Source organism: Pterocles gutturalis, unplaced genomic scaffold (genome assembly GCF_000699245.1).
Source record: "Pterocles gutturalis isolate BGI_N339 unplaced genomic scaffold, ASM69924v1 scaffold14500, whole genome shotgun sequence".
NCBI classification, from domain to species: Eukaryota; Metazoa; Chordata; class Aves; order Pterocliformes; family Pteroclidae; genus Pterocles; species Pterocles gutturalis.
Genome location: NW_010141033.1, coordinates 19,931 through 42,324, shown reverse-complemented (window position 1 = coordinate 42,324; position 22,394 = coordinate 19,931). Strand labels below are relative to the sequence as shown.

General features: G+C 43.9%; 1 protein-coding gene across 1 annotated transcript in view; it reads right to left on the bottom strand.

Annotated features, from left to right (window-relative positions):
* Nucleotides 1-4,126: 4,126 nt before the first annotated feature.
* LOC104469410 (cyclin-dependent kinase 15-like) overlaps nucleotides 4,127-22,394 on the bottom strand; it is a 35,219-nt gene continuing 16,951 nt past the window's right edge. The window contains 4 exon segments of the mRNA XM_010083895.1: nucleotides 4,127-4,236; nucleotides 9,563-9,702; nucleotides 12,325-12,373; nucleotides 19,351-19,414. Of these exon segments, the coding sequence (XP_010082197.1) occupies nucleotides 4,127-4,236; nucleotides 9,563-9,702; nucleotides 12,325-12,373; nucleotides 19,351-19,414 (363 nt within the window).

The following is a 22,394-nucleotide window of genomic DNA, read 5'->3' as shown; positions in this document are numbered from 1 at the left end:
CAGCGTAACTCAGAAGTGGGGAGCTATCTTCTACCTAGGCAGCCAGACACCCACTTTACAAAAGCTTCTTATTTGTACCAGTTCTTAGAACCTTTTTCAATGCAGCACCCAGTGCCAGTGTGCTTAAGAACTATATTTTTCTTCTAAAAAGGTTCCAAATGTTCTTCTCTTCACAAATAAACCTGCATATGGGAAGCTGACACAGAGATACACACCTAAGCAGAACTCCATGTGATACTCAAATCTGATCTTTCTTATACTGCTGTGAGGTCACCGTAATATTATTCCAGGTTCATTGCAGAGCAAATGAAAGGCAGAAGGTCCTAATATTGAGACAAATTTCTGTTCAGTAATGCAAAGGGAGGTCGGGCATTCACACTCGCTTTGAGAGTGTCTGGTGTTTGGAAGATCTGGGTCCACGCAATCTAGAGGTGGAAAGCCTTTTGGGACATAGTTTGCCTTTTCATCAAGGCAGAGAACTGTCACATAATATAAGGAATACCTCTTGTCCTCTTAACTGACAATGCCTGCAGATAGTCTGCACTCTTTTACGTAGCTGCTTTCCTGCAATTAGCAAGGGCAAAGGGGAGCATAAACAGTTGTGCTGGTTCCTGCCCAGGTCTGCAATGTTTGGTTAGCAAATAATAGACTGGGGTGGGGCTGGAGATGTAGCTCCCTTACACTAAAATGTCACCTTCCAGCTCTTTCTATGGCTGCCACCCATTTCTCTGGTATTTCCCCATAGGTCCATGAAAGGTTTTGTTCTAATGCCTCAATGCTCTGCATAATCCTTGCTCAGATAAATTCTCCCAGTCATGCCAGTGACACTACTCAGATGAATAAGAAGTATTCAAGAAAGTTTGCATGCCTGCTCCTTAATGATTTATCTTTGTCTTCCTTTTCTTCTCAGATCTGATGTGAGGTTACACCAAGACTTCTGGTTTCTGATGTCCCAGAGCTGAGAAAAAGTATCCCAGATAACTGAAACCAAGCGGACTAGTACTGAACACAGTAAGTTACTTGCTTTCCCGATTCTTCCAGAAAGAATTCAATGAAAAAATTTCACAGTAATTGTCGTTGGGGAAGAGCTCTCTGATTTCTCCATGTATCCTGATGAGCACTCACCTCAGATTAGCTTTCCTCCTCATAGTCTGCCTGCAGCCCTGAGATCCAGGAGATTAAAACACCTTGGTAACTCCTTAATGAGCCAGGACTCTCTGCAACCGCTGGACCAAAAATGGCCCATGTTTGGCTGCATTTTAATTCTCTGCCATCTCCCCTCTGCTCATCAACACCTGCACACATTTGGGACCCAGTGTAAGAAGACCCCTGAATTCAGCTCTAAGCAACCAGTCTGCAATGCACATGTCTAATGCTCTGCTGGTGTGGAACCAGTATGCTGGTAATCCTATTAGTAATGGCAGAAGCTCCCTCTAGGAAATTATAACAAATAGTCTTAAACAATTCCTTTTGTTGACAACTTTATCCAAGAAACCATCTTCCCTGGAGACTTCACTCAACTTTTGACTAATCCCCTCCTTCCCTCAGGAGCTCTTTTGTTGAAGGAGACTGTAGGCAAACCCCAGGAATGACAGGTCTCTGTAAGCCTTGGATCAGCCTCTACATTCTTTCAATTGTCATTCCCCATCTGTCCTGTTTGTACATCGATCTTCTGGTCCAGGGATCTCTCTATTAAGTGACACATGGTTGAGTTTATTCTGCAAGTCCAGTGTCCAGACTGTGCTGTTACATCTTTGTTGACAAGTCAACCTTTCTGACATTGCTTTCTGAAAAACAAAAGGCATCTGCACAATTTCATTCTCTTCTGCTGAAAGGTGATTTTTAAAAATAACCCCCCCAAAAAATAGCCTCTGCTCTTGTTTTATACTCTCTAAGATTTTGCTTCATTTTGTCAAGAGTTACTTCAAAGGCTGTTTCTGTAATGGAGGGTAGAATCTGCTCCTGTTGCAAAGGAATTCTGCTAGGATAAAAATCCATGGCCTAAGTCTGGAGTCAAAAGGAAAAAGAAATCCTAATTCCAGATATTCTATAGGGCTAGTGACTTCAGTTACTTTGCTTGTTAACAGCTGGTTTAAAACAAGCTCTAATCTTCCTGTAGATTCAACTACACTTAGCCAGTACAGTAGCACATGCATATAAAAGGCACTGCATTATTTATCTGCATTTTGAGAGGCAGAAGGAGAACAGAAGCAGATTTCAATTATCCATACATTCCTCCTCAGTAGGTAGAGGAAAAGAGATGGAATAGGGTAGAAAAGGGATTGAGTATTGGCATGGAGTGTATATCAGCCTGGGATAGATGCCTCGCACTATCTCTTCCCTTCCTGAAACCAGAAAGAGAACAAGGAGCAGACTGTGATGATGTTTTGTCCCTTGCTGTGTCGCTCAGGGCCCATGGATTCATGATTGAACCTGGTATGTTTAGTTTTATGGTTTTGTCTATTTTTGTAACTTAACTAAGGTTGGCCAACAAAGGGAGGCTGGCCAGTTTCATTATGTTCCCAGGAAATTCCATTCTCTCATGTGCATGAGGCTGTTGTGCTTTAGATGCCTATCTAACTCTGATTAGATTTGAAAAAGCATACAGAACTCCCTGCTTTCCATTGGTAGCCTATTAAAATGACAAAAAAAATACTCTTTCATTTATAGCCTTGCTTACATGACTGAATCCAGATGACTTTTTTTAAAAAGAGAATTAATAATATGAACACTATTATTTATAGAATGTTTTCCTGTAATGAAGTGCAGAAGAAAACTTTGAGTTGACGTTTAAGCTTGTTTAGTATGTTTTGTAAGCAGCTTAAAAAAATGGACACAATCACTTTAAGGCCAGGTTAATATTAAGAAAAAAATTTTTTTAAGAGTATCTCCTACTATTTTCATGGCTTCACTATTTTAAATTACGTATTTGTGAAATACTCTCAAAATCAATTAAAACTGGCCAAACCCAAGGTCATGGAACACTGAAGTATGAGTGCCCTCCTCAAGTGAGTTGTCCCAGAAGCCTTAGTGGAGCTGACGACCAGCTTTTTTGGCAGGATTAGTTCCTCTCTGATCACAGAGAGGGAACAGCTGCCCAGTCTGCATTTAGGTGAGCAGGTGAGAGGGGAATGTATTCAGGCTGCCTCCAAAACCCAATCTGGCCACAGGGCTGACAATGTCAGGTCTTTCTCAAAAGGACTCGAGGCTGTCCTGTCTGCCTGCTGTTTATGTGATGAAGACAGATGTAGAGAGAGGCTGTGAGACCAGGCACTGAATGCTGGGACCTGATCCTGTAGCAGGTACATGCCACCTACATGCATTTGAAAGCACAGACAAGTAGCTGAGGTTTGCCCTGCTATCACAGCTCAGTTGCCTGTTAGCTTGGCAGACAATAAGATAGTCAAACTAATTTGGCCCCAAGATCAGTTTTCAGGTCTGCCCTGCAAGCACAGACCCAGCTGGTGACACTGACTGGATACATGCTGTTAACAAATGTACAACGTAAACAAAGAGACAGGATGTAATAAAAGGATATTTTCCTGGTAATTTATTTCAATAACAGTGATTTTAAGTTATTTTTTTGGTCTTCTGTAACAAAAAGGAGATGAAAAGCATAATTTTGAGGTGTGTCGTATTAAAGTACTGATTAATTAAAACCAAGGATGTTATGAGCTAAGATTTTGCCTAGCTCTGCTCAGGTTCCACTGTGTGTGAAACCAAAACAAGTAAGCTATAAAATGTGAACTCAATAAACAAAGACAAAGGCAAACAAAGTGATTTGGTCAGTTTAAGCAATGGGGAAATGAAGCAATATTTTGATGGGGGAGGCATCAAAGGAAAGGGCACTGGTCAGAGATTTGGGAATATGATGAAACAAACCCAAACCTCCCATGATACCACTCAGGGTTGTGCACTGGGGGCCACTGGCTTGCTGATCTCTTCACTCTGAATGTGAGATTTCCCACTTTGTCCTCAGCCTGGGATGTGGTCATCTGGCCCTGGGTATCAGTTCTGTTTTCCCACCTTCAATACACTAAGGAATTCACGTGCTAAGGATAGTGGCAGCAGTTTTGACAGTGGCAGCTAAGCATTTACCCTAGAATTAGTCAATCATCCCTGCTTTCTACTGAAACTTGCTTGAACCTCCTGAGAGACGGCCTTTTCAGTAAGAAGCAAACAGGTCACAGATTTCAGGTTGCAGTCTCACTCCTGGAACTGTGAGCACTGGTTGTTCTGTAGAAAAAACAGGTTAAAGAGAAAGCTGCAAAATGGTCCTTTTCCTTTACTGTGCTACTTTCCTAATGCTCTCCTGTGACATTAGCCACAATATAAACTAATCAGGATCCTATTCCTCACAGCTCTATTCCTTCTGACTTTTTTTTTGAAAATTATTTCTTTAATCTAGGCACCCTTCTCTAGAAATCTCATCTTCGGTTTCTTTTCTTTTTTATTTTTCTTGGAGCAACCAGCAAAATATTATTTGGTAGAACAGTGGTGGGAATGCAACCCACTAATCAAAAGGATTCAAATGGATCTATGCTCTGCCAAGCTCTCTCCTTCCCACCCAGTGGAGGGGGAAAAAAAGAAAAAGAAAAAAGAGATAGAGCAAAGGCACGGAGCTTCTCTCCTTCAGCAATCTCACAAATGCAAAACCTTCCACTCCAGTGACTCCTCATTAACTTACCAAATCTGACAGTCTAATTATCGTAGCTGCTTCACGCTTAGAATAAATAAATACTAAAGTGGGTGTTTAAAGAAATTGAACAGTGAAATTCAGTCATCTAGACAGTCAATAGAGAGAGAGTTTATTTTAAATTTTTATATTCTTATGTATTTATATCATTTTAGGAAAGATAATGAGATAGTTGTCTTTCAGGCTAATTGAGTTCCTAGGCTCATGGTTGCTTGCTGTCACAATCTCAAACTTAGCTTTAACTTTTGTGCCTTAGAAATCTGATTACTACATCCCCATTTGCTCTTTTTTGCTGATAAGTGGGTGAAGGCAGAAGTGCACCTGAGGATGGGAAGCAACTACATGGGAGTTCCAGTCCGGATATCTTTCACAGCAAACAAGACAACTAAATCTTCTCAGATTTGCATTTCAGAGTGTTAAAGGGAAAGTGGAAGTTAAAGAAACCTCAGATATAACTTGTGATTTAGACAAAATACGGAAAAGTGTTTGCTAACCTCTGATGCAATAGCATCTGCCTCCATGAAGGGTATTAACAGCCCTCCCCCACAAGAGCAGTTCATCTCCCTGAACAATAAGACCTTTATAGAGATTCTCTGGCCTGAGATCAATGGGAGTCAGAGCATTTGATCCACGTCTGTAGGACTTTGTTTCCACAAGTCATGTGGGACAAACTTTGTGCCAGTTGTGCTTTTCCAAGAGCATGAGCTGGGGAGTGAGCCTTCCTTCTTTTCCCGTCTTCCCCTTTGCCTTGTGCTCCTAAACAGGGCCCTGCACCTGCTAGCACGACGTCTGCTCCAGGCCAGCGCCCAGGGAAGAGCTTAAGCGGGGCGACATCTCCAGAGGCCTGTGCCCTTGGCACACATCTGCTGTGATGTTGCAATGGCTCTTTCCTAGGGTGCTGATTTAATGACATACTACAAAACCTCATAGTTCTGGCAGTATTAATGCAAGCAGACCTTCCACTGCTGTGGAGATCAGGCCAGGTGAAGTGAGGGGTGTTTTTTCTGAGTTAAGTGAAGATTTGCTTTGTCACCTCACAGAAAAAACTGCTTCTGGTTCCGGAGTGACAGCTGATTTGCTGCTTAACACCAGTTTTGTTTTATTCCCTTATTAAGACACATTATAGACAAGCTTGATTCACCTGGTGGGAACTTCACTTTCAAGGAGCCTGTATCTGATTTGCAGTGAAGGCTATCCATTTGCTGTATACAGAGGTGGCAAAGCACAGAGGTAAAAAAATTGTTACTATGTAAGCCTTTCAGCTATGTAGGAGAACCTAGGGAAAGCAGCCAACCTAAACAAGATGTCCATGAAAGCCAGCTCTTCTTTATACGTGCCCTGTGATAACATCTACCAGCACTAGCTAATCCCAACAATAATGGGAGTTTTGGTAGGCAATGGCTTGCAGCTTTAACCTCCTCATTGCCTATCCTTGCTTTGCAATAATGTAGATGCAACAAGCATTAAAATTACAGTGGTCTGTCAACATCAAGCCTCCCTCGTCCTTGTTGTCTCTGAAAAGCTGAACAGTGGGCTGCTTTAGGACATACACAGGGCAGTGTCATCCCCACCTGGAACCCTGGTTTGGAATTGCTGGGGGGAGGCAACAACCAGAGACCAACCGTACCCAAAAGCAGCACGTGTCTCCTAGCCAAAGCCAGGGTCATATCCACGCAACTCACAACCCTCCACATAGAGCACAAATTGGACTTGATGACTAACTGTTATGCCAATGGTATGCCCAGGGTCGAATGTTTCCTGAGCTGTGAGAAAGGTCTATACTGAGCCTGGACGTCAGTACGACAGGGACAGGATCTGAGGTACCAGCTCAGGCCACCTGGGTGGTTTGACCAGAGCTCTTCATGCACTGTGTTTTCTTGGGAGTGCACTGGGGCTAACCCCAAATCCCACTGCTCACCCTCCCTGCCTGCGAGCCTGCTCTAAAGCATTCAGTGGCAAAAGAGAGGGAAAATAAACCAAATCTATAACTAAGAATAATAAGCTGCAATTGTTACTGTGTCTGACCTGTGTGACAGCAGAGTGAGATACCTTCTCAGAAGGCCCTTTGCACTTCAGGACTGACACTGAGTTGAGAGCGCAGCTCACGCTTTCTTGATTCAAGGATCTCATCTTTCTTCCAGGAGTGATTAATTGGACAGAAAACATTCTGCTTTAGCAGGTGGCAAAGGGTTAGACTGAAGTTTTGTCAGAGCTGCTGTAGTGTAGGGTTGCACTGCTCAAAGATAATTGTGTCAGGATTGGCTTAGGCCAGAAAAAGGACAGCAAATGTTCCAGTTTTATGAAAGGTCATCACAGCCACCCCTTAGACTACTAGCCACTGTGGAGGGAAACTGGAGAATCCCCTGCTCCTCTCCTCTGTTGCATATCCAGAGGTCCTGGTGGCGTGTATAGAATTAAAGCCACCAAGATGATGAGTGGGGTTTGAACCTGGGCCTTAGCAGCCTCTTCTAGCACTTAGAGGCACAGGAGTGAGCAGCTGTAGGAGAGGCCCATCTGTGGACCAGCCCCACTCGGGGGACAGAGAGTCTTCCTCCCTTACAGCGTGGGCTACTCTTTTTTTCTAGCACTTTGCATCCAGATGAGCATAAGCAACAGCAAAGCTGTTCCCCTCTGCAGGAGCTGGCCACCAGGAGGCAAAGAGCCCCTTGTTCACTCTCTCTCTTCCCAGGGGCAGCAGCCAGCCTCTAGCCATTAACATTCCCCTCAATAATCAGAAACATGCTATTTGGAGGGGTACCTATATTTGAAACACTGATTTCTCAAATTATTTTTTCCTAGGAATTGACCTTTGAAAAACATCCTCTGGCTTTCAGCTTGTCATAGCAACTTATAAAAAGGACAGTTATGGCTACAATTATTTCATAAAAGTAGAAAATAATTTATTATGGGAACCTTTTATTTTTTCAAGTGTTGTTTCCCTCTTACTCTCTCACACACCTTGGGATTAACCCCCTCCTCCTTTCACCTTTCATCTCCAGCTTAACTTTCTCCTTCAGAGGATGGGGACTAATAGCCAGCATCCTCAAGAACAAAGTGGGAACAGAATATATTTAAAATCTGTGCTGTGTTATCATAGCAACCAGAATTTTAAAATTATATGGTTAAATTTGAAAATAGTGTGATGCCAAAATGACACGAGAGAACAAATGTCTTACATGATTAAGGCAATAGGGATGGCTACATGGGAGATTATTCAGAATTGCTTAATTTTTACAGGCTTAGTGAGTCACTCATGAATATGGTCTTGCATGATCCTACTGTACTTGTTTCAGCCCTGCGCACTTTGATTCTGTTCCCAACACATCGGTTGCTATGATAACGCCATGCAGTTTCCTGTCCACAAGGTACTTCTCAGTGCAATATGAGGGATCATAAATATGGGATGGTGCATAAACCCAGGTGAAATGAATCTATCCCCTCTATGGCAGCATGTCAGAGAGATTGACACATTATGCCAATCTGTTTTCTCATTTCTTCTGTTTCTACTCACTCTCTTCCTTTCTCTCACACTGTCTGTCTCTGTACCTGTTTTTTTTCCACACTCTCTCTCTCTCTCTTGGCACTGACACTTTCATCTTCTCCCTTGGGGATTGGAGATGTCACTGCGGGAAGTGCTTGTCCGCCTCTCCGGCAGCAGCAGAGCCCTGTGGCTTTGACAAACCTCATTTAATTGGGAGGAAGCCAGGAGGGTTTGAAAGAACTGAAACATCCACGAAACTCCTTTTATCAGGCATAATTTAAACTCTGCATGGAAAAAACCCTATATGTATAAAGAAAAGTCAACTTCCCTCCTGCTGTGCGTGCTCCCCTCCTCCCCCCCCGGCACAGGCAGGCTCCTGCGAGATTCCATCTTTTCATTTTTCTAAAAGTGTCAAAGTAGATTTGTGCTCTGTGGCTGGGTGAACAGAAAAGGAATGCAGATGTCTCTCACTCATGCACATACACACACAGAGCACCTTCTGAAGGTCAGCGGTTTGGGATAGACGCTAGCTGGCTGCTCCTTCACTTGGGATGTGTTACAGGAGCCAGAAATTAAGTTTTCAAATAGCTTGACAACATAGTCCAAGAAGGCTTCTTCTTAATTGCCCCTATCTTAAAAAACCCCACCAAACTATCTAGTGTATTTGCCCAGGAGGCAGCGGGGAATGCGAGGGCTCTCTGGTTTGTTGCCTGACAGGAGGGAGCTTTTTCTAGGGGGGAACACAACCTGTAGCTTGAGACACCCTTTTTTTATTGTCAGCTCGGGGAGGAGAGGCAGATCTGTGTATATGCAGCTGTGTGCTTAAGAGAAGGGAGCAAGGGAAGAAGAAAATAAAGCAGGGAAAACTGAGGGAGAACTGGTGTGGTATGAGGAACAGCTGTTGTCTCTGAACATCAAAAGGGAGCAGGAGGAGCGGTCCAAGGGAATTGGGGCTAGCACATCATGCTGAGAGGCTGGGAATTCAGGACATCAGGAGGGACTGTCATGTGCTATGCTGAATACACAGTGTGAGCCAGCCTGAGGGAAAGCTCTAGGCCCCTGGGGTTACAGAATAGGGGGGGAGGGGGGGGAAACGACCTGTCAAAGCATATACACCTCTGTTTTGTAAATGTACCATAGCAGCAGCCCATCCAGGTCTCCTTCTAGTATTAACACTGTGGTGAAGTGGAAGAAAATGAAAAACAAGCTGTCAAATGTGCAATGGGATGTAAACCTTGCAGTATACGGGGGTGGGGAGGTAGGGCAGGCCAAAAAGACAGAGAAGTCCAAGTGAATGGTAGAGACTTTCAGAGTACAGAAGAAACTCATAATAAATGGCATGTGAAGAACCTCTTTCTTGGTGAGATGAAATAGAGTTTAATTACCATCACGAGCCTGATAGAGCTGAGGAGGCAGAGGGCTGAAGAAGCCATGAAGAAGTGCATCCTGTGCCAGGATCCAGCCTCAAGGGAAGGCTGTAAGCATCCTGGAGGCCAAATCCTCCGCTGCTGGCACCCTGCTCAGCCTAGGAAAATGGGAGAAAAAATAGCATAGGAGGTGAGCACAAGCCAGAAAGCTGTAACCAGAACTTCACCCAGCCCTTCTCAGAGCTTGAGGCACTAGAAAGTGGAGGGACACAGGGGAGCTGGATAAACCCACCCCAGCTATATAGCTTTCCAGGGCATTTGCTTTTCCATATAAGTTTGATTATGTTGAAGTATATGCATCCAGGGTTTCAGCTAAAACTCATGTTTTCAGAGGAATTTTGAAATAAAATTGTTATTTTGTAGAAAGAAGGTTGTAAGTAAAAGGGAAAATACTGCTGTGGAGGCTATATTTTACATGTCATAGCTGGAATTTCAGAGATTGGTGTTACCAGTTTACAGTGACAATGCAAGTGCACAAAATAACCTGACTGGCCCACTGGGCAGACCAGAGGTCAAAACTGAAAAACTAAAGAAAATACCATTTCCCCTTTTCCTACCCTAGTGCCATTAGTGCAGCTGGTTGTAAAATGTGTTGCAGATTCACGGAGATTAATCTGTTGCTCAAGATGAGTGCTTAAAATAGATGTAATACACACATGCTCCATGCCCAACAAATACCAATGCCAAGTGGCTGCTTTCTAGAGAAGCACACAGCTGGGGACAAGGAAGTGGAAGAAAGAAAACAAACTAACAAGGAAACAAACATAAATAGTAATTTAGTTTTACAGCTTTTACTTTGTTTGTTTCATCTGATCATGTTTCAGCTTCAGGAGGCCCATCAGAGAATGGCCTGTTGTGCTTTCCCCCTGAGCCCCCACCAGTGTTTCCCCTCCAAGTGACATCAGGCGCCGGGATCCCCCTGCTGCTGCACTCCCCCTCCCTACACAGGACATTTGACATGCTGACATATTTGGTTTGAGGAGAAAAAATGTAAAAAAAAGAAGGGAAAAAACACAGAGAGAGAGAGAGAGAGATTCTGAAAAACAGATTTATAAAACGTGTCTGGCCTCACTGTGGTAGGTAACTGCTGAATTCTAACCTCCAGCAAAATGGTTCGAGCCCCTCCTGCCTTGGGGAGCGGGGATGGGAGAGGAAGCCAAAACATCCAGCCTGAGGCTGCTTGCTGGAGCTGCCCCACAGGCTGCCCCTGCCATAGCAGGGTCTTACTGGAAACCCTCTGCCCCCTCAGTCCCTGCTGCTGCAGCCTCCCACACTGGGCAGCAAGATGGTTCAGTGCTTCCCACCACGGCTTAGGCTGCCTGGTGGTGGCCGAGTTCTGCACAAAGCTCCCCTTTGATTTCTTAATTGGCCATGGCAAGTCATGGCTGAGCAGTCTGTATGAAGCAGCTCTTTCCTTCTCAAGAGTCAAGCATGCCAAGGCAGCCGTTTGGCCATACCGGCATAAGGACTCGGTAACACAGAGCTGGAGCTGGCCCACATGCAGCCCAGAGCTCTGCTGCAGAGGTGCTTGGGCCAGCCTGTCGGTATGGGGCTGCAGTGGGGCTTGTCAAGAGACTGGCCAAAAAGCAGAAGTGCAACACAGCATTGTTGCAAGGAATATAGTTATTTCTGTGTTCAGGCTGAGAGAGGATTTGTTCTGCTCCAGGACCTGTGTTATCAGGGTTTGGGACATGCTGAGCTTTGCGTGTTTCTGAGGATGTGCATGACAACAGCTGGCATTTCAGCAACCTATGCTTTGCTGAAAACTTCAGCATGTTTGTTCAGCCATTCAGAACAGTATCGGGGAAACCCAGCTCTGAAGGGCAGCACACTTCTCTCTGAGCAGGGCTGGATCCCAAGTGATGAGCTGAACAGATAATAAACAGCAGCAATGAAAAATGTGGTTATGTCCTCAAAGGATATTTGATTCTTGACCTGTGCATGAACACAACCCTGAGGACATCCTGTCTAGTCTTTTCCTACATAACTATAAAGACTGTTTTGTGCCTCAAAATCACTATTGGGAGGGGATTCGATTTTAATGACTCTCTGAGTTAGGTTAGGGGACTTTGCCTGATTATAAATTCCTTTCACTGATACATTATGTACGTGTGTGTGTATATACATATATATGCTTGAAAAATACTCGCTTCTCTTAGCACACTAGGGAGTGATTGGGCGGTGTTGGCACACCTGGTCAAGCCGAGGTATGTAACCATGGCCCTAGTCTCATAGCTTTTGGCCACTGAAGAATGTGAATTTTCCCCTCCTAACTAATCACAAGGTTATTTTATTGTCTTGTGAAAATGCTGTCCTAGCACGTCTTTCTTACCACTGTTGAGCAACACTCCTACAGTCTGTTTCCAGAAATGAAAATTGGGACAGTGCAAAGCCAGTCTTCAGTCTGGGTAAGGGGGCCTGGGAAAGTACAACCTTCTGAATTGAACTGTGCCCCACAAAAAGCTGCTCAGAATGTCACTGAATCACTGCTTATCTGAGAATAATCACTACTCCTCTGAGAATAATAAACCCACTATGTGCCTACCTCTACTGCGATCTCTCGAAATCAGTTGCTTAACTGACGTTAGATCTGCTTGTTACTACAGAGCCACCCTGCTCTTCCTGAGCTTGCCAAAAGAACTCATTTCAAGTTAAATGATTGCATAAAGAAACAAATAAACCCAGAGGCGATTTTGACATTGCCGTTATAGGTAGCTTACCTGTCACAGATGACTCAGAGTCTCTGAGGTCTCCTGGAAGCAACCAGTTCTAGAAAGTGTAATATGCAATCACAGGATTAAATGAAAATCAAGCCAAAAACCATTCTTTGAGCCCTTACAAAAACCGTGTGCTCAGAATTTCAAAGGGCCCTATAGAATCTGTCATCTTAGTATTTATAAATATACATTATTCCTATAGGACTTGAGTACCAGCATTGATGTTAATAAGGCTGTTCCAGTTCTGTAACCCTTTCCTTTCATACATCTGTGAATATAGGCCTTGGGCCTCCTTCTGTTACACTGCGACTCTGCTTTGACTTCAATAAAAGCAGTATCAGTCCCTAAAGCCTTCACATGAAGGAAGCAGAAAGAGGTTTGCAGGCTTGAATTCCCAGCAATTGTCTTGGCTTAAGGGGGCTGCTGAGCTTCATCTATTCCCCTGTGGGCATATGGGGCTTTTCTGCATGGATTTGGCAGAAAGACAGGGGACAGAGCAAAGGCACTTGGGTCCCACTCTCTTCTTGCCTGCTGCTCTTGCTGTCAATCCCTCAGTAAGTTTGTCATTTATCAAGTTAACCATTTTCATGCACACTTTGTACTTACTGATTCAAGCATCTCTACCAGACTGGAACTTTTCAGAGTTAGCACTTTTGGGAAGGCCATGTTGTTGTTGCCATTTTTCAAGGACACATTTCTAAACATTGTGGAAAATGTAGAGGAATAAATTCCTCAAATGTTTTCTTACAAAGCATAAATTTTCTCAGGCTTACATATGAACGAATGGCTTAAGCCTGGAAGATTTCCCCTTAGAGCTGATCAACAGAGATATTTTCTTGCATCAGAAAGGCTGTAATTTCTAGCAAGCTACATTTTCCTGAGCACCATTTCTGACAACAGAGATGAATGGTGCGTGCTCTAGCCATGGAATGGAGAGCAGGAAGGGTGTAGACCTCTCTTCCAGCTCAGCCCGGACAAGCATTCCCCATGGTAGGGAGACCACCAGGAGGCAAGCATCACTGGTCTGTTGCCAGTAGACTCAGAGCTTGGCTGGGGCTTATGCTGCATCATCAGAGAGCATCTGCCCTCCCTGCCTGCCTGGGAGCACCAGCCACATCATTCAGGGACAGAAGCTGCCGGCAAAGCAGGAGTCCCCTCCGCCTTTGCCTGCGTGGCCATTTCCAGAGTGCCAGGACCACAGGCTTGGTCACTCAGTGTCTGACTTGATGCACAGACAATTTGAAAAAGTGCAAACTTTCAGTGCTTAACCTTTCCAACAGCAATCTTTCACCATTAAGCCAGGCAAGCAGGTCGTTAACCCTGTCTATCACAGGGTAAGTTAACAGTTCACAATTGAAGTGTACAAAGGTAATTGCTAAAGCAGTAAATGGCAATGTAACCTGGGACAGGATTCATGACTTTTTAGGTGTCAGAGCACTGGAGTTACTACCAGTACATAGAAGTTATATATTAGTATCTTGAATAGCCCCTTCCCAAATCAGTCACCAAGATTAACTCTGGCAGAACATTCCTCTTGGACCACTAATAACATTTTATCTGGATCCTCTTTCCTTCATTTTGCCCCCTTGACTGTAATAAAAGTGTAGAAATAAATTGTCCATACTGAATAGTGATGTAAAGTTTCCAGGCAGAATAGAAGAAAAATAAATTTTAAATGGTTTGGAAACGCATAAGATATCTTTTTTGTATGAGGTAGAAATTTTTATGTCTTTACAGAGCTGACCAAAAACTTTCAAATGTTATAAGTTTCTGCCAGAAAATTTTGATTTGTGAGATGGAAACATTCCATGACAATATATCAATTTCTTTTAATATTGAATTAAAATGTCAAGATGACTTAAATATTATATTTTAACTCTACTGAAATCTTTTAACATTAATATGAGTTTTACATAAAAGTTAAAAAATGCACGTTCAGTTGATAACAGCAGGGCAAAATGTTTCAATGATATCTAAGTGAAATATTACTTTGTTTCTGTGGACTGCATTTTCAGGATTAACATTCCAAAGTGGAAATAGGATTTTCTTTACATTACAGATAGAAATATCAGCTTGCTTACTGGGAACTGGGAGGAATACCTGAATTATAGTCTTTGCTGTCTCAGGCAAGCCTCTTGACTTAAATTTATCATTTACATAACATGGAGATTATCTGCAATGGGTAGTATAAAGAGCCAGTGAGCCAACGACTGCTGTCACTGTCCAAACACATCTCTCATTGCTTGAGTGAGGACTGCCAAACCTGCCACTTTGAGTGTACAGAGCTTTGATTATAAATGGAAGATATGGATAAGAAAACAGTGTGTCTCTGCTCAAGGATTTAATGCAGTTAACTAATCCACTTTAAATCAGTTCAGATTAATCTCCTGACTGACCCCATATAGACAAACCCTTTTGCCGAGGCCCCATTGTGTCGAGCAGGGTAAGAACAGAGCAGTAAATATTTTCCCTACTGTAAGATTAAGACCAATCTAAGATTGTAAAACAAAGTAAACAGCTACTCCTTAAAGGCAAGAGATAAAGAATATTTGGATATCATTCCAAAAAGTGGATGAACTACTGATTTAATCGTTTTACAATGATGATATAGACATAAAATGATAGGATTGTGTAGGGCTGATTAGCTTTTTTAAAATACCAGTAGATCTGAAAGGTAGTGCTTGGTTTTGTTGTTTTCTATCTGTATGCAAGGCAGTGTGTGCTAATGAGGAAACATGTTCCTGTATGAAAACCCAGGTGGAAGTGGCTAATGAACTGATAATGAGGCAAGCAAGCCAGAGGACAAAAGTTAAACTTTCCTAATTGATGAAGGGAGAGAAAGAGGATACCAAGCCCTGCTCACTGGGGTTGCAGGCTTGCAGGGAAAAATTATCTCATTAGTGAAATTTCTGTGGCTGCAGGACAGAAGCAGAGTTCTGTCTGTGTGGCAGGCTGGAAACTGCAGTCTGTGCCCAGTGCAGACAGATAGGAAGTTTCCCTGCAGCTGGGCCAGCATATACTGCGCATTAGTTACAGCGCTGCTCTTCGCTTTGGGATCAAAGCCACATGCAGTTTATTATGACAATTAAAATTTCATCGTTTTAGAATTCAGTTTCCAAGCATCCCATCTGTTAAATGAAGCATCAGCATAAAAACTGTGATTAAAAAAAAAAAAAAAGAAAAAAAAAGGAAAAGAAAAAAGCACTCGGAGTGCAGACGTTCATCTGCATTCTAAAAAATGTCATTTGAAGTTTGTGGTCCAGCGCCTGCTGCTTGTTGCCTCCATCTGCTGGTGACATTTTGGAAACGCAACAGATACTAAAAATCTACTCGGGAGCAGAAGTTGACTCTGGAAAGCTTCTAAAAGCTTCTTTTCATTCAGCACAGCAGAGCCTTCAGATATGTGAAAAACTAGGCTTAATTTAAAAGTCATTGCTGCATCTGCAAAGGCCCAGTGTAAGGCCTGCGTCTGCTAAGTGAGATGATACTACCTGCCATAGGAAAATTAATTAGTCAGCCTGTGCGATTAATCAAGGAGTAAAGCTCACTCATAGCAAACTCATAATGCTGTAAACAAATAAGCACTGTTCCCTGCTCTTTGGAATCCAAATGTCAGAAAAAGGAAACAAAAAACACCTCGGTGCACTGGGCACTTCAATATTCCCAGTTTGGCAAAAGCGCTAGCTTAATGTCATGGGCTGTGATTCCTAATCCTTTCCTGCCCTTGACCCCTGCTGTCTGGATTCAAACTTGTAACCATTAATGGGGCTGGATCAAAACACTGGCCTTCTGGTGTCACCAATGGTGTTTAGAGGGGATTTAAACTCCCTGCTTTTCAGCGCAGTGAAATGAACACAGCAGTAGATTAATGCAAGGATTTCAGCTCACACAGCATGAGAGCTTTCAAAAATAGTGTTAACAGAGCTACAACTGCCTCTTTCAGGGGAAACAAAATGAGGGGAACAGAACAAATGAACAAACACAGGGCAAAGCCTCGTCGCTACAGGCAGGGCTCCTAAGCCCAGGGAGCCAGGGACCAGGCCAGCGAGTGTGCTGAGACGTGGCGCTGGAGCTCTCCCAACCCTTCGTATTCTACAGGAACCAGTTCTCAAGCCAGGGCTGGGGTACAACTGTCCTTTCAGGTGCCACGGCTGCGTGTAATTCCCTACCCCAGGTGCCTCTCCTGCGGAGAGAGGGGGAGACCATCAGATGTAGGGATGGCCACGGAAGAGTTCCTCACCCAATCTTCCTGTTCACCTGGGGTCAGGCACAGGTTGAGATTTTGGCAAAATGTGGGCAATGGGCATGAGGCCCATTTCTGAACTTCTTTGTGCAAGCAGGCGTAGGGTCATCGGGTGGTCAAATACTCCTCTGCACATTTTGTCCCTTGCCAGTTGTCTGTAGAGGGGGCAGGGGAGCTGCTCTTCCTTGGCTCACAGGCTCTACAGCCCATGTTGTATCTCCTCTTCAGACTCTGCAGCAGGATGTGCTTGAGCCCACAGTAGTGACAGGAAAACATCTGGAGGTTTCCAGCTTTCATTTCAAAGACACCTACTAACCCACCTGGCCCAGGAACCTTTCCAGTAACAACCTCAGTCTGGGGCTGAGCCTACACTGCCTGAATCCAGTGGGAGTTTTGCCATCAACTTCAACGTGAATAGGATCACACCTCAGTGCTTTGTTTTACCGGTGTTCGTTCCTTGCCTCCGGCAGGAACCTGTTTGTTTGCTGCCTGCGCTCACACAGACATCAATAGGACTACCTAAAAGCATTCAAGCCATCAGATTTGGGGAAGCCTCCAAAGTTTGTTTGCTTGCCTGAACAATCCCAGGCACTCAGATTCACACAACTGGGCTGGAAATAACCTCAAGAGAGAAGGTTTTCTCAGGCAGACTGCACAGCTTCCGCTTGGGCTGAGCGTGTCCTGGGGGATGAAGCAGCACTTGTGCTTCAGGGAAGAGAGGGGAAGTGCACAGGAGCATGTGAATGGCAAATAGCTTTAAACAAAGAGACTAGTTTGCCTTTTTACCAGCAGCCGCATCAAAAACTGACTTGATTCAGTTCATGACTAGGGCAAATAGTCCAACCTTATATGACTAACTTCCTTCTATCCAGACTAGTTTGTATAATCCAGGTGTGAGCCAAGTGCTTGGTTCCAGTACGTGGCTGGAGCAGCTTGGAGCCCCTCAGGCAGGCTCTGAGGAGGGGAAAGGGATGCTCCCTCTCCAGCTGGCACAGCTACTGCCCCAAACACTGGCTCAGCACCCCTCTCCCGTGTGTTTGCTAGCGTGGTGGGATGCTCCCACAGGAAGGTGTCCTCTAACTCCTGCATTTCTGCCTGCTCCAGCCACAAAAGGCACCAGCATCACAGGATCATAGCACAGCACAGGTCAGTTCTGCCCCACTGGAGTCCATTAGGGAAACTTTCTATCAAGCCTGAAAGCAACTTGGACTTGAAAACTTCTTATGATAACTGGACTTGTCTTTACTGGAGCTATTTATGTGCTGCCTAGGTGCCTGTCCTCTCCCTCCCAGCCCTGACATAGGAGTCACCGCTCAGGGCAGTTCTGGGCATTCACACATTCTCTGCTGTCTGTACTAGTTTCTTTGCATAGGCTTAATGGTTGCACTTTTAGATTGTCCCTCTATATATAATCAAGATATCTAATCATCATTGCTGAGAATTTTTGGCCTTGTATGAGCAGATGACTGGCATAAAAAAATTTCTTTGTGATCAGTTTGTCCCACACATGAGCATTTCTTTCCTCCCAGACTACCCTTCCCAACTTGTAGACTACCCAGCCAAGCCTTCAGCGGCTTAGAGAAGAACGTGCTTCCTCCAGCTGTCTGCTCTGGGCTTGCTCCCTATCCAAATTAAACTTGCTGTGGACAGCGACACATTCCCATTTCACGCTGGTTTGATTAATGTGTCTCAGCTAATTGTGTGAAGGATTCCAGTCCTTTCGACTGTGAGACCAGGTTATTGTTCAGCCAATCGCAGCTACCATGTGAAAATGGGGGCTGTTAGTGTTCATGCACCAGAATCAAAGGAGGGGCATCTTGGACTGGGTCACAGAACAACACCCACTTCTTTGAAAAGATGTTACTATGCTCTACTAAACCTGTAAACTCTTGCTCAAAGCATGTCTTCTCCCTCCTCCTCCTCTCCCCCTTGCTCTTTTTCCCCTCTTCCAGATAGACAGGCTCCCCCCACCACTCTTTCAGGGTACAAGTGAGAGAGAATGGCTAGACTGTCGATGGCTAGATTTCAGATTCTAGGGTTTTTAATATTTCACTTTTATATTTCTCTCAGAGAATGATCCTGCTGAGAGGCTGAGAATGTGTTCATCATTTCCCCCTCACTGACAGTTGAATATATTTTCCCAAGAGAAAACATTAAACAAAAAGGGAGAGAAAGAGAGAAGGGGGGAGAGAGAGAGGGAGAGTGACTGAGCTAGCTTTTCAAAGCATACTTCTCAACCTGCCCACATCAAAATAAGAGACAACTAGCCCTTTGAAGTCCAGGACACAGACTTCTCTACCAGCCCATGCGGAAATAAAAGAAGCCAGCTTTATAAATCACACAGATTTCTCACCTTGCCCACATCAAAATCAGGGACAGTGACCTTTAAAACTAAGGTTTAAAGGCCCCCAAACCAATCTCCATAAAAATAAGGAGAGTTCAGATAAACTATCTCCAGGTATCTGTCAGCTTTTCCAGTCTAAACCAGGAGACGTTGATCCTGTGCACTGGGGAGTGGAGATCAGCTACATTGTCAGCACTTGCAGCAATGAAATCTTCCATCAGCCTAACACACACCCAGCAAGCAGTGAGGCAACTTTGCCACCTTTGCTTGCATATGAGGCCAATCCCAGTGGTGTTGTAGGTCCTACAACAATACTATCATTAGCTCAAGAGATTTAGTAACACTGAAGCACAGAATTTTTCATAATGAGAATTACTGACACAAAAACTGAGTGGCTAGTGGCTCAGAGAAAAAGTTGGCATCCTTGTTAGTTAAATCCTACCTGGGTTATAGTTGGGGAGCTTGGAAATTCCTGGCCAGGTGTCCTCAGTCGGAACCCCCAATACCTGTGCAAAAGAAGAGAGTAAGAAGAGCAATAACTTCTGTCTGCCAGTACTCTGCCTTGGTGTGGAGCTGGAGGAATTGGTCTCAATGGAGAGAGACTGGTCTTTACTGTAAATCAGCACAAATTCACACTGCCCTGGCTGATGCTGGATCTACCACTGGGCATAAAGGACACTGACATTTAGCACTTGATTTATAGCAGAAAGGGTCCTGCTGAGATTGAATGTTGTTGCTGCTGGGAACATCAGTGAAGGTGTACGTAGCTTCACTGCCAGGTGCCACTCCTGCATGTGTTTGCCAGCCCAGAGGTCACATTGTTTGGCCCCTTTTGCCACTGAAGGTGTCCTCCAGCACCAGAGCTGCACTGGGGACTTATTCTGCCCACTTGTGCTGGCAGCAGCCAATATGCACAGCGGCAGCACAGGCTGTGAGCTGTGATAGAAACCCCCGCCATTCTGAGGTGAAAAAGAAAAGCTGTCACTCACTGGCAAGTACTAGACAGCAGTCCAGTATCACCTCCTGAAGGGTCCAGAATCTTCATCAGTGTCTTTGGTCTTTATTGTGAATTGTGGGCTTTAGAAGGAGGTCCTCACTGAGCAATGTCTGGGCCAGTAAAGCCTCCTCCAACCTCATTTGAGTTGCTGAAATGTGTGAGATCAAGCATGTCTGGATTGCTGTGCCAGTTGCAGTTGCGGACATTTAGTGTTACTATTATTACTTACTGCATGCACAATGCCTCGTGCCTATTGATATGGATGAGTTGTGCTGAAGAGGTAAAGCCACATATTTAAGAAGAGTTCACAGCATGTGATATGGTATTATAAATCAGTACTGCTAACTCCAAGCATTCAAAGCTTATCATCCAGACAACCCCCAAAATTATCAGATTTCCTTAAAAAACAGTGAAATTTTAACATGAAAAATGTCAGGGCTTTTTATTGACTTTCTCTTCTCCAACATTAGATTTGTCTCATGTTCGTTACACTTTGCATATGATAGACAATTCCTTTTCCTTAACATGAAAGCTGAGATATATCATATAGGGAACTTGGCCTCACAGAAACTTGTGATAAGATTGCAAGAAAACAGGCATCAGTAAAAAAATACGTTAAAGAAGGAAGAAATAAAAAGGCTGGTGGTTGCAGTTGTGCATCTGGTAGCTGATTGCTTTTCTCACTCACAGTTGGGAAACAGCTGTGAGGACAATTACAGCTACCTGGAGAAGACAGCCACAAGCGTGTTTCCAAACTGCTTGTGGACCCAGCCTACTACAGCAAAGACCAAAGGGTAGCATCCTTGTCTCTGATCACCCGTAAAATCAGTTTTGGAAGCTGCCCCAAATCAGTCTTGGAAGCTTAAAAGTTCCCCGAAGAGAAGGTGTCTTGTAGTGTTCAGCCAGGTGAGGATGTTGGAAGGCAGCTCGCATCAAGGGTAACGTGACAGCTCTGGATAAGGATGCATTCTTGACTGGTGTGTGCATCATGTAAGTAGGGCAGGTCTGCCCAAAGCAAACTATATGTGCACAGGAAAGAGAGAGTTGGAATCTGAACCTGAAACCAGAATTTGCTCTCTTTTGCTACCCTCTTAACTTTCCAGGAAGCCACAGCAAAACCTCTAAAATATTCTGCATTGAAAATCCAGGTGTGTGTTCTGAAGTGCCATCTCTGCATTCATCTGGGCCCTCATTCTTCAAGGTTTCTTGTGAGCCATCAGGTATCAGAGGGAGCTGGGGAAGTTCAGTACACAGTAAAATCCTACTCTCCAGGGCCAGCTCAGTACTCTGCCTCTCTTTGGTGAAGAATTTAAGAAAATATTTATTTGTGCATGCTTGTACTTTGCTACATAAGGTTTTCAGCAAATGCTTAAATTTTGCTGAGTTCAGGTGTGAAAGCATTCAGAGCACCAATCACTGAATACCATATGAATAGGGATTTATGCTTGTATTTTCTGAATATTTTCTTTACAAAAGATGCTATTCCAACCCATTAATTTGGATCTATTTTTGAGTTTCTAAGGTAATGGGCAGGTGATTTTAATTTTTTTTGTTCACCCTTGGACCTTTAATGAGATTATTTACCAAATCAGACAATGAGTTGTATTTATTTAATTGAAATTAATTATACTCTAGGGATTGTTTTATCTGTTGTGTATCCATCCTAAATCTAGGTGTTAACACTCTGGTCCATGCCATCAGACAAAGCAAAAGAGCTTCTCTATCCTTGCTACTCTGCCATGCTTCCCCAAGCAGGCACTTTTTACTATAGTGAAAAGTCTTGGTGCAGCTCAGTTCAGTCCACTTTGGAAGAGGCATAGTTTCAGCCAGAAACATATTTACAATGCCTGTATTTCAGCAAGCGCTTTAAGCTGGTATAAATCATTGTGCTGTCTCTCTGCCTTTTAACTGCTTGCTTCTCCTGTGATGAACCAGATGAAAGAATCGACCTAGCTGATTTTGCTTAGTTTTCCTGGGAAGTTATATTTTATGTTTTATGTAGAGAAGCCTTATAGTCATTCATTTGGCACTTGTCAGGTGTTCAGTTCAGCCACAGAAGCACACTCATGGCATGCTGCAGCCTAACCCAGCCCACATGAAATCCTTCTCAACACAATGTTAATCAATAAGATGGAGTTTTTGAATGCAAAGCCTATGCCTGATCTCTTGAAATCTGAATGATGGATCTTAAGTTTGTCAGGTTTGCTTATTCTCCCCACCATTAGAGAAATGGAGAGACTGCAGTTTGCATTCACTCAGGCCACAGCTCCCTAACCAGCACTGCCAGCCAAAGTCACTCCCTCCTCTTTGACCCCTTCCCATGTGGTCCTGCTCCTGCATCATCCCTTCATGAGTACTACTGGTCATCAGTGCTACTGTTTGTGCAGCCAGATGATGAACTGGGTAAATAAGCTGTTCTTCTTTAGAGTAACCCATGGAGAAAACCAAGTTGTAGGTTCCCCAGTTCATGCAGCCCCACATGTGAGGGG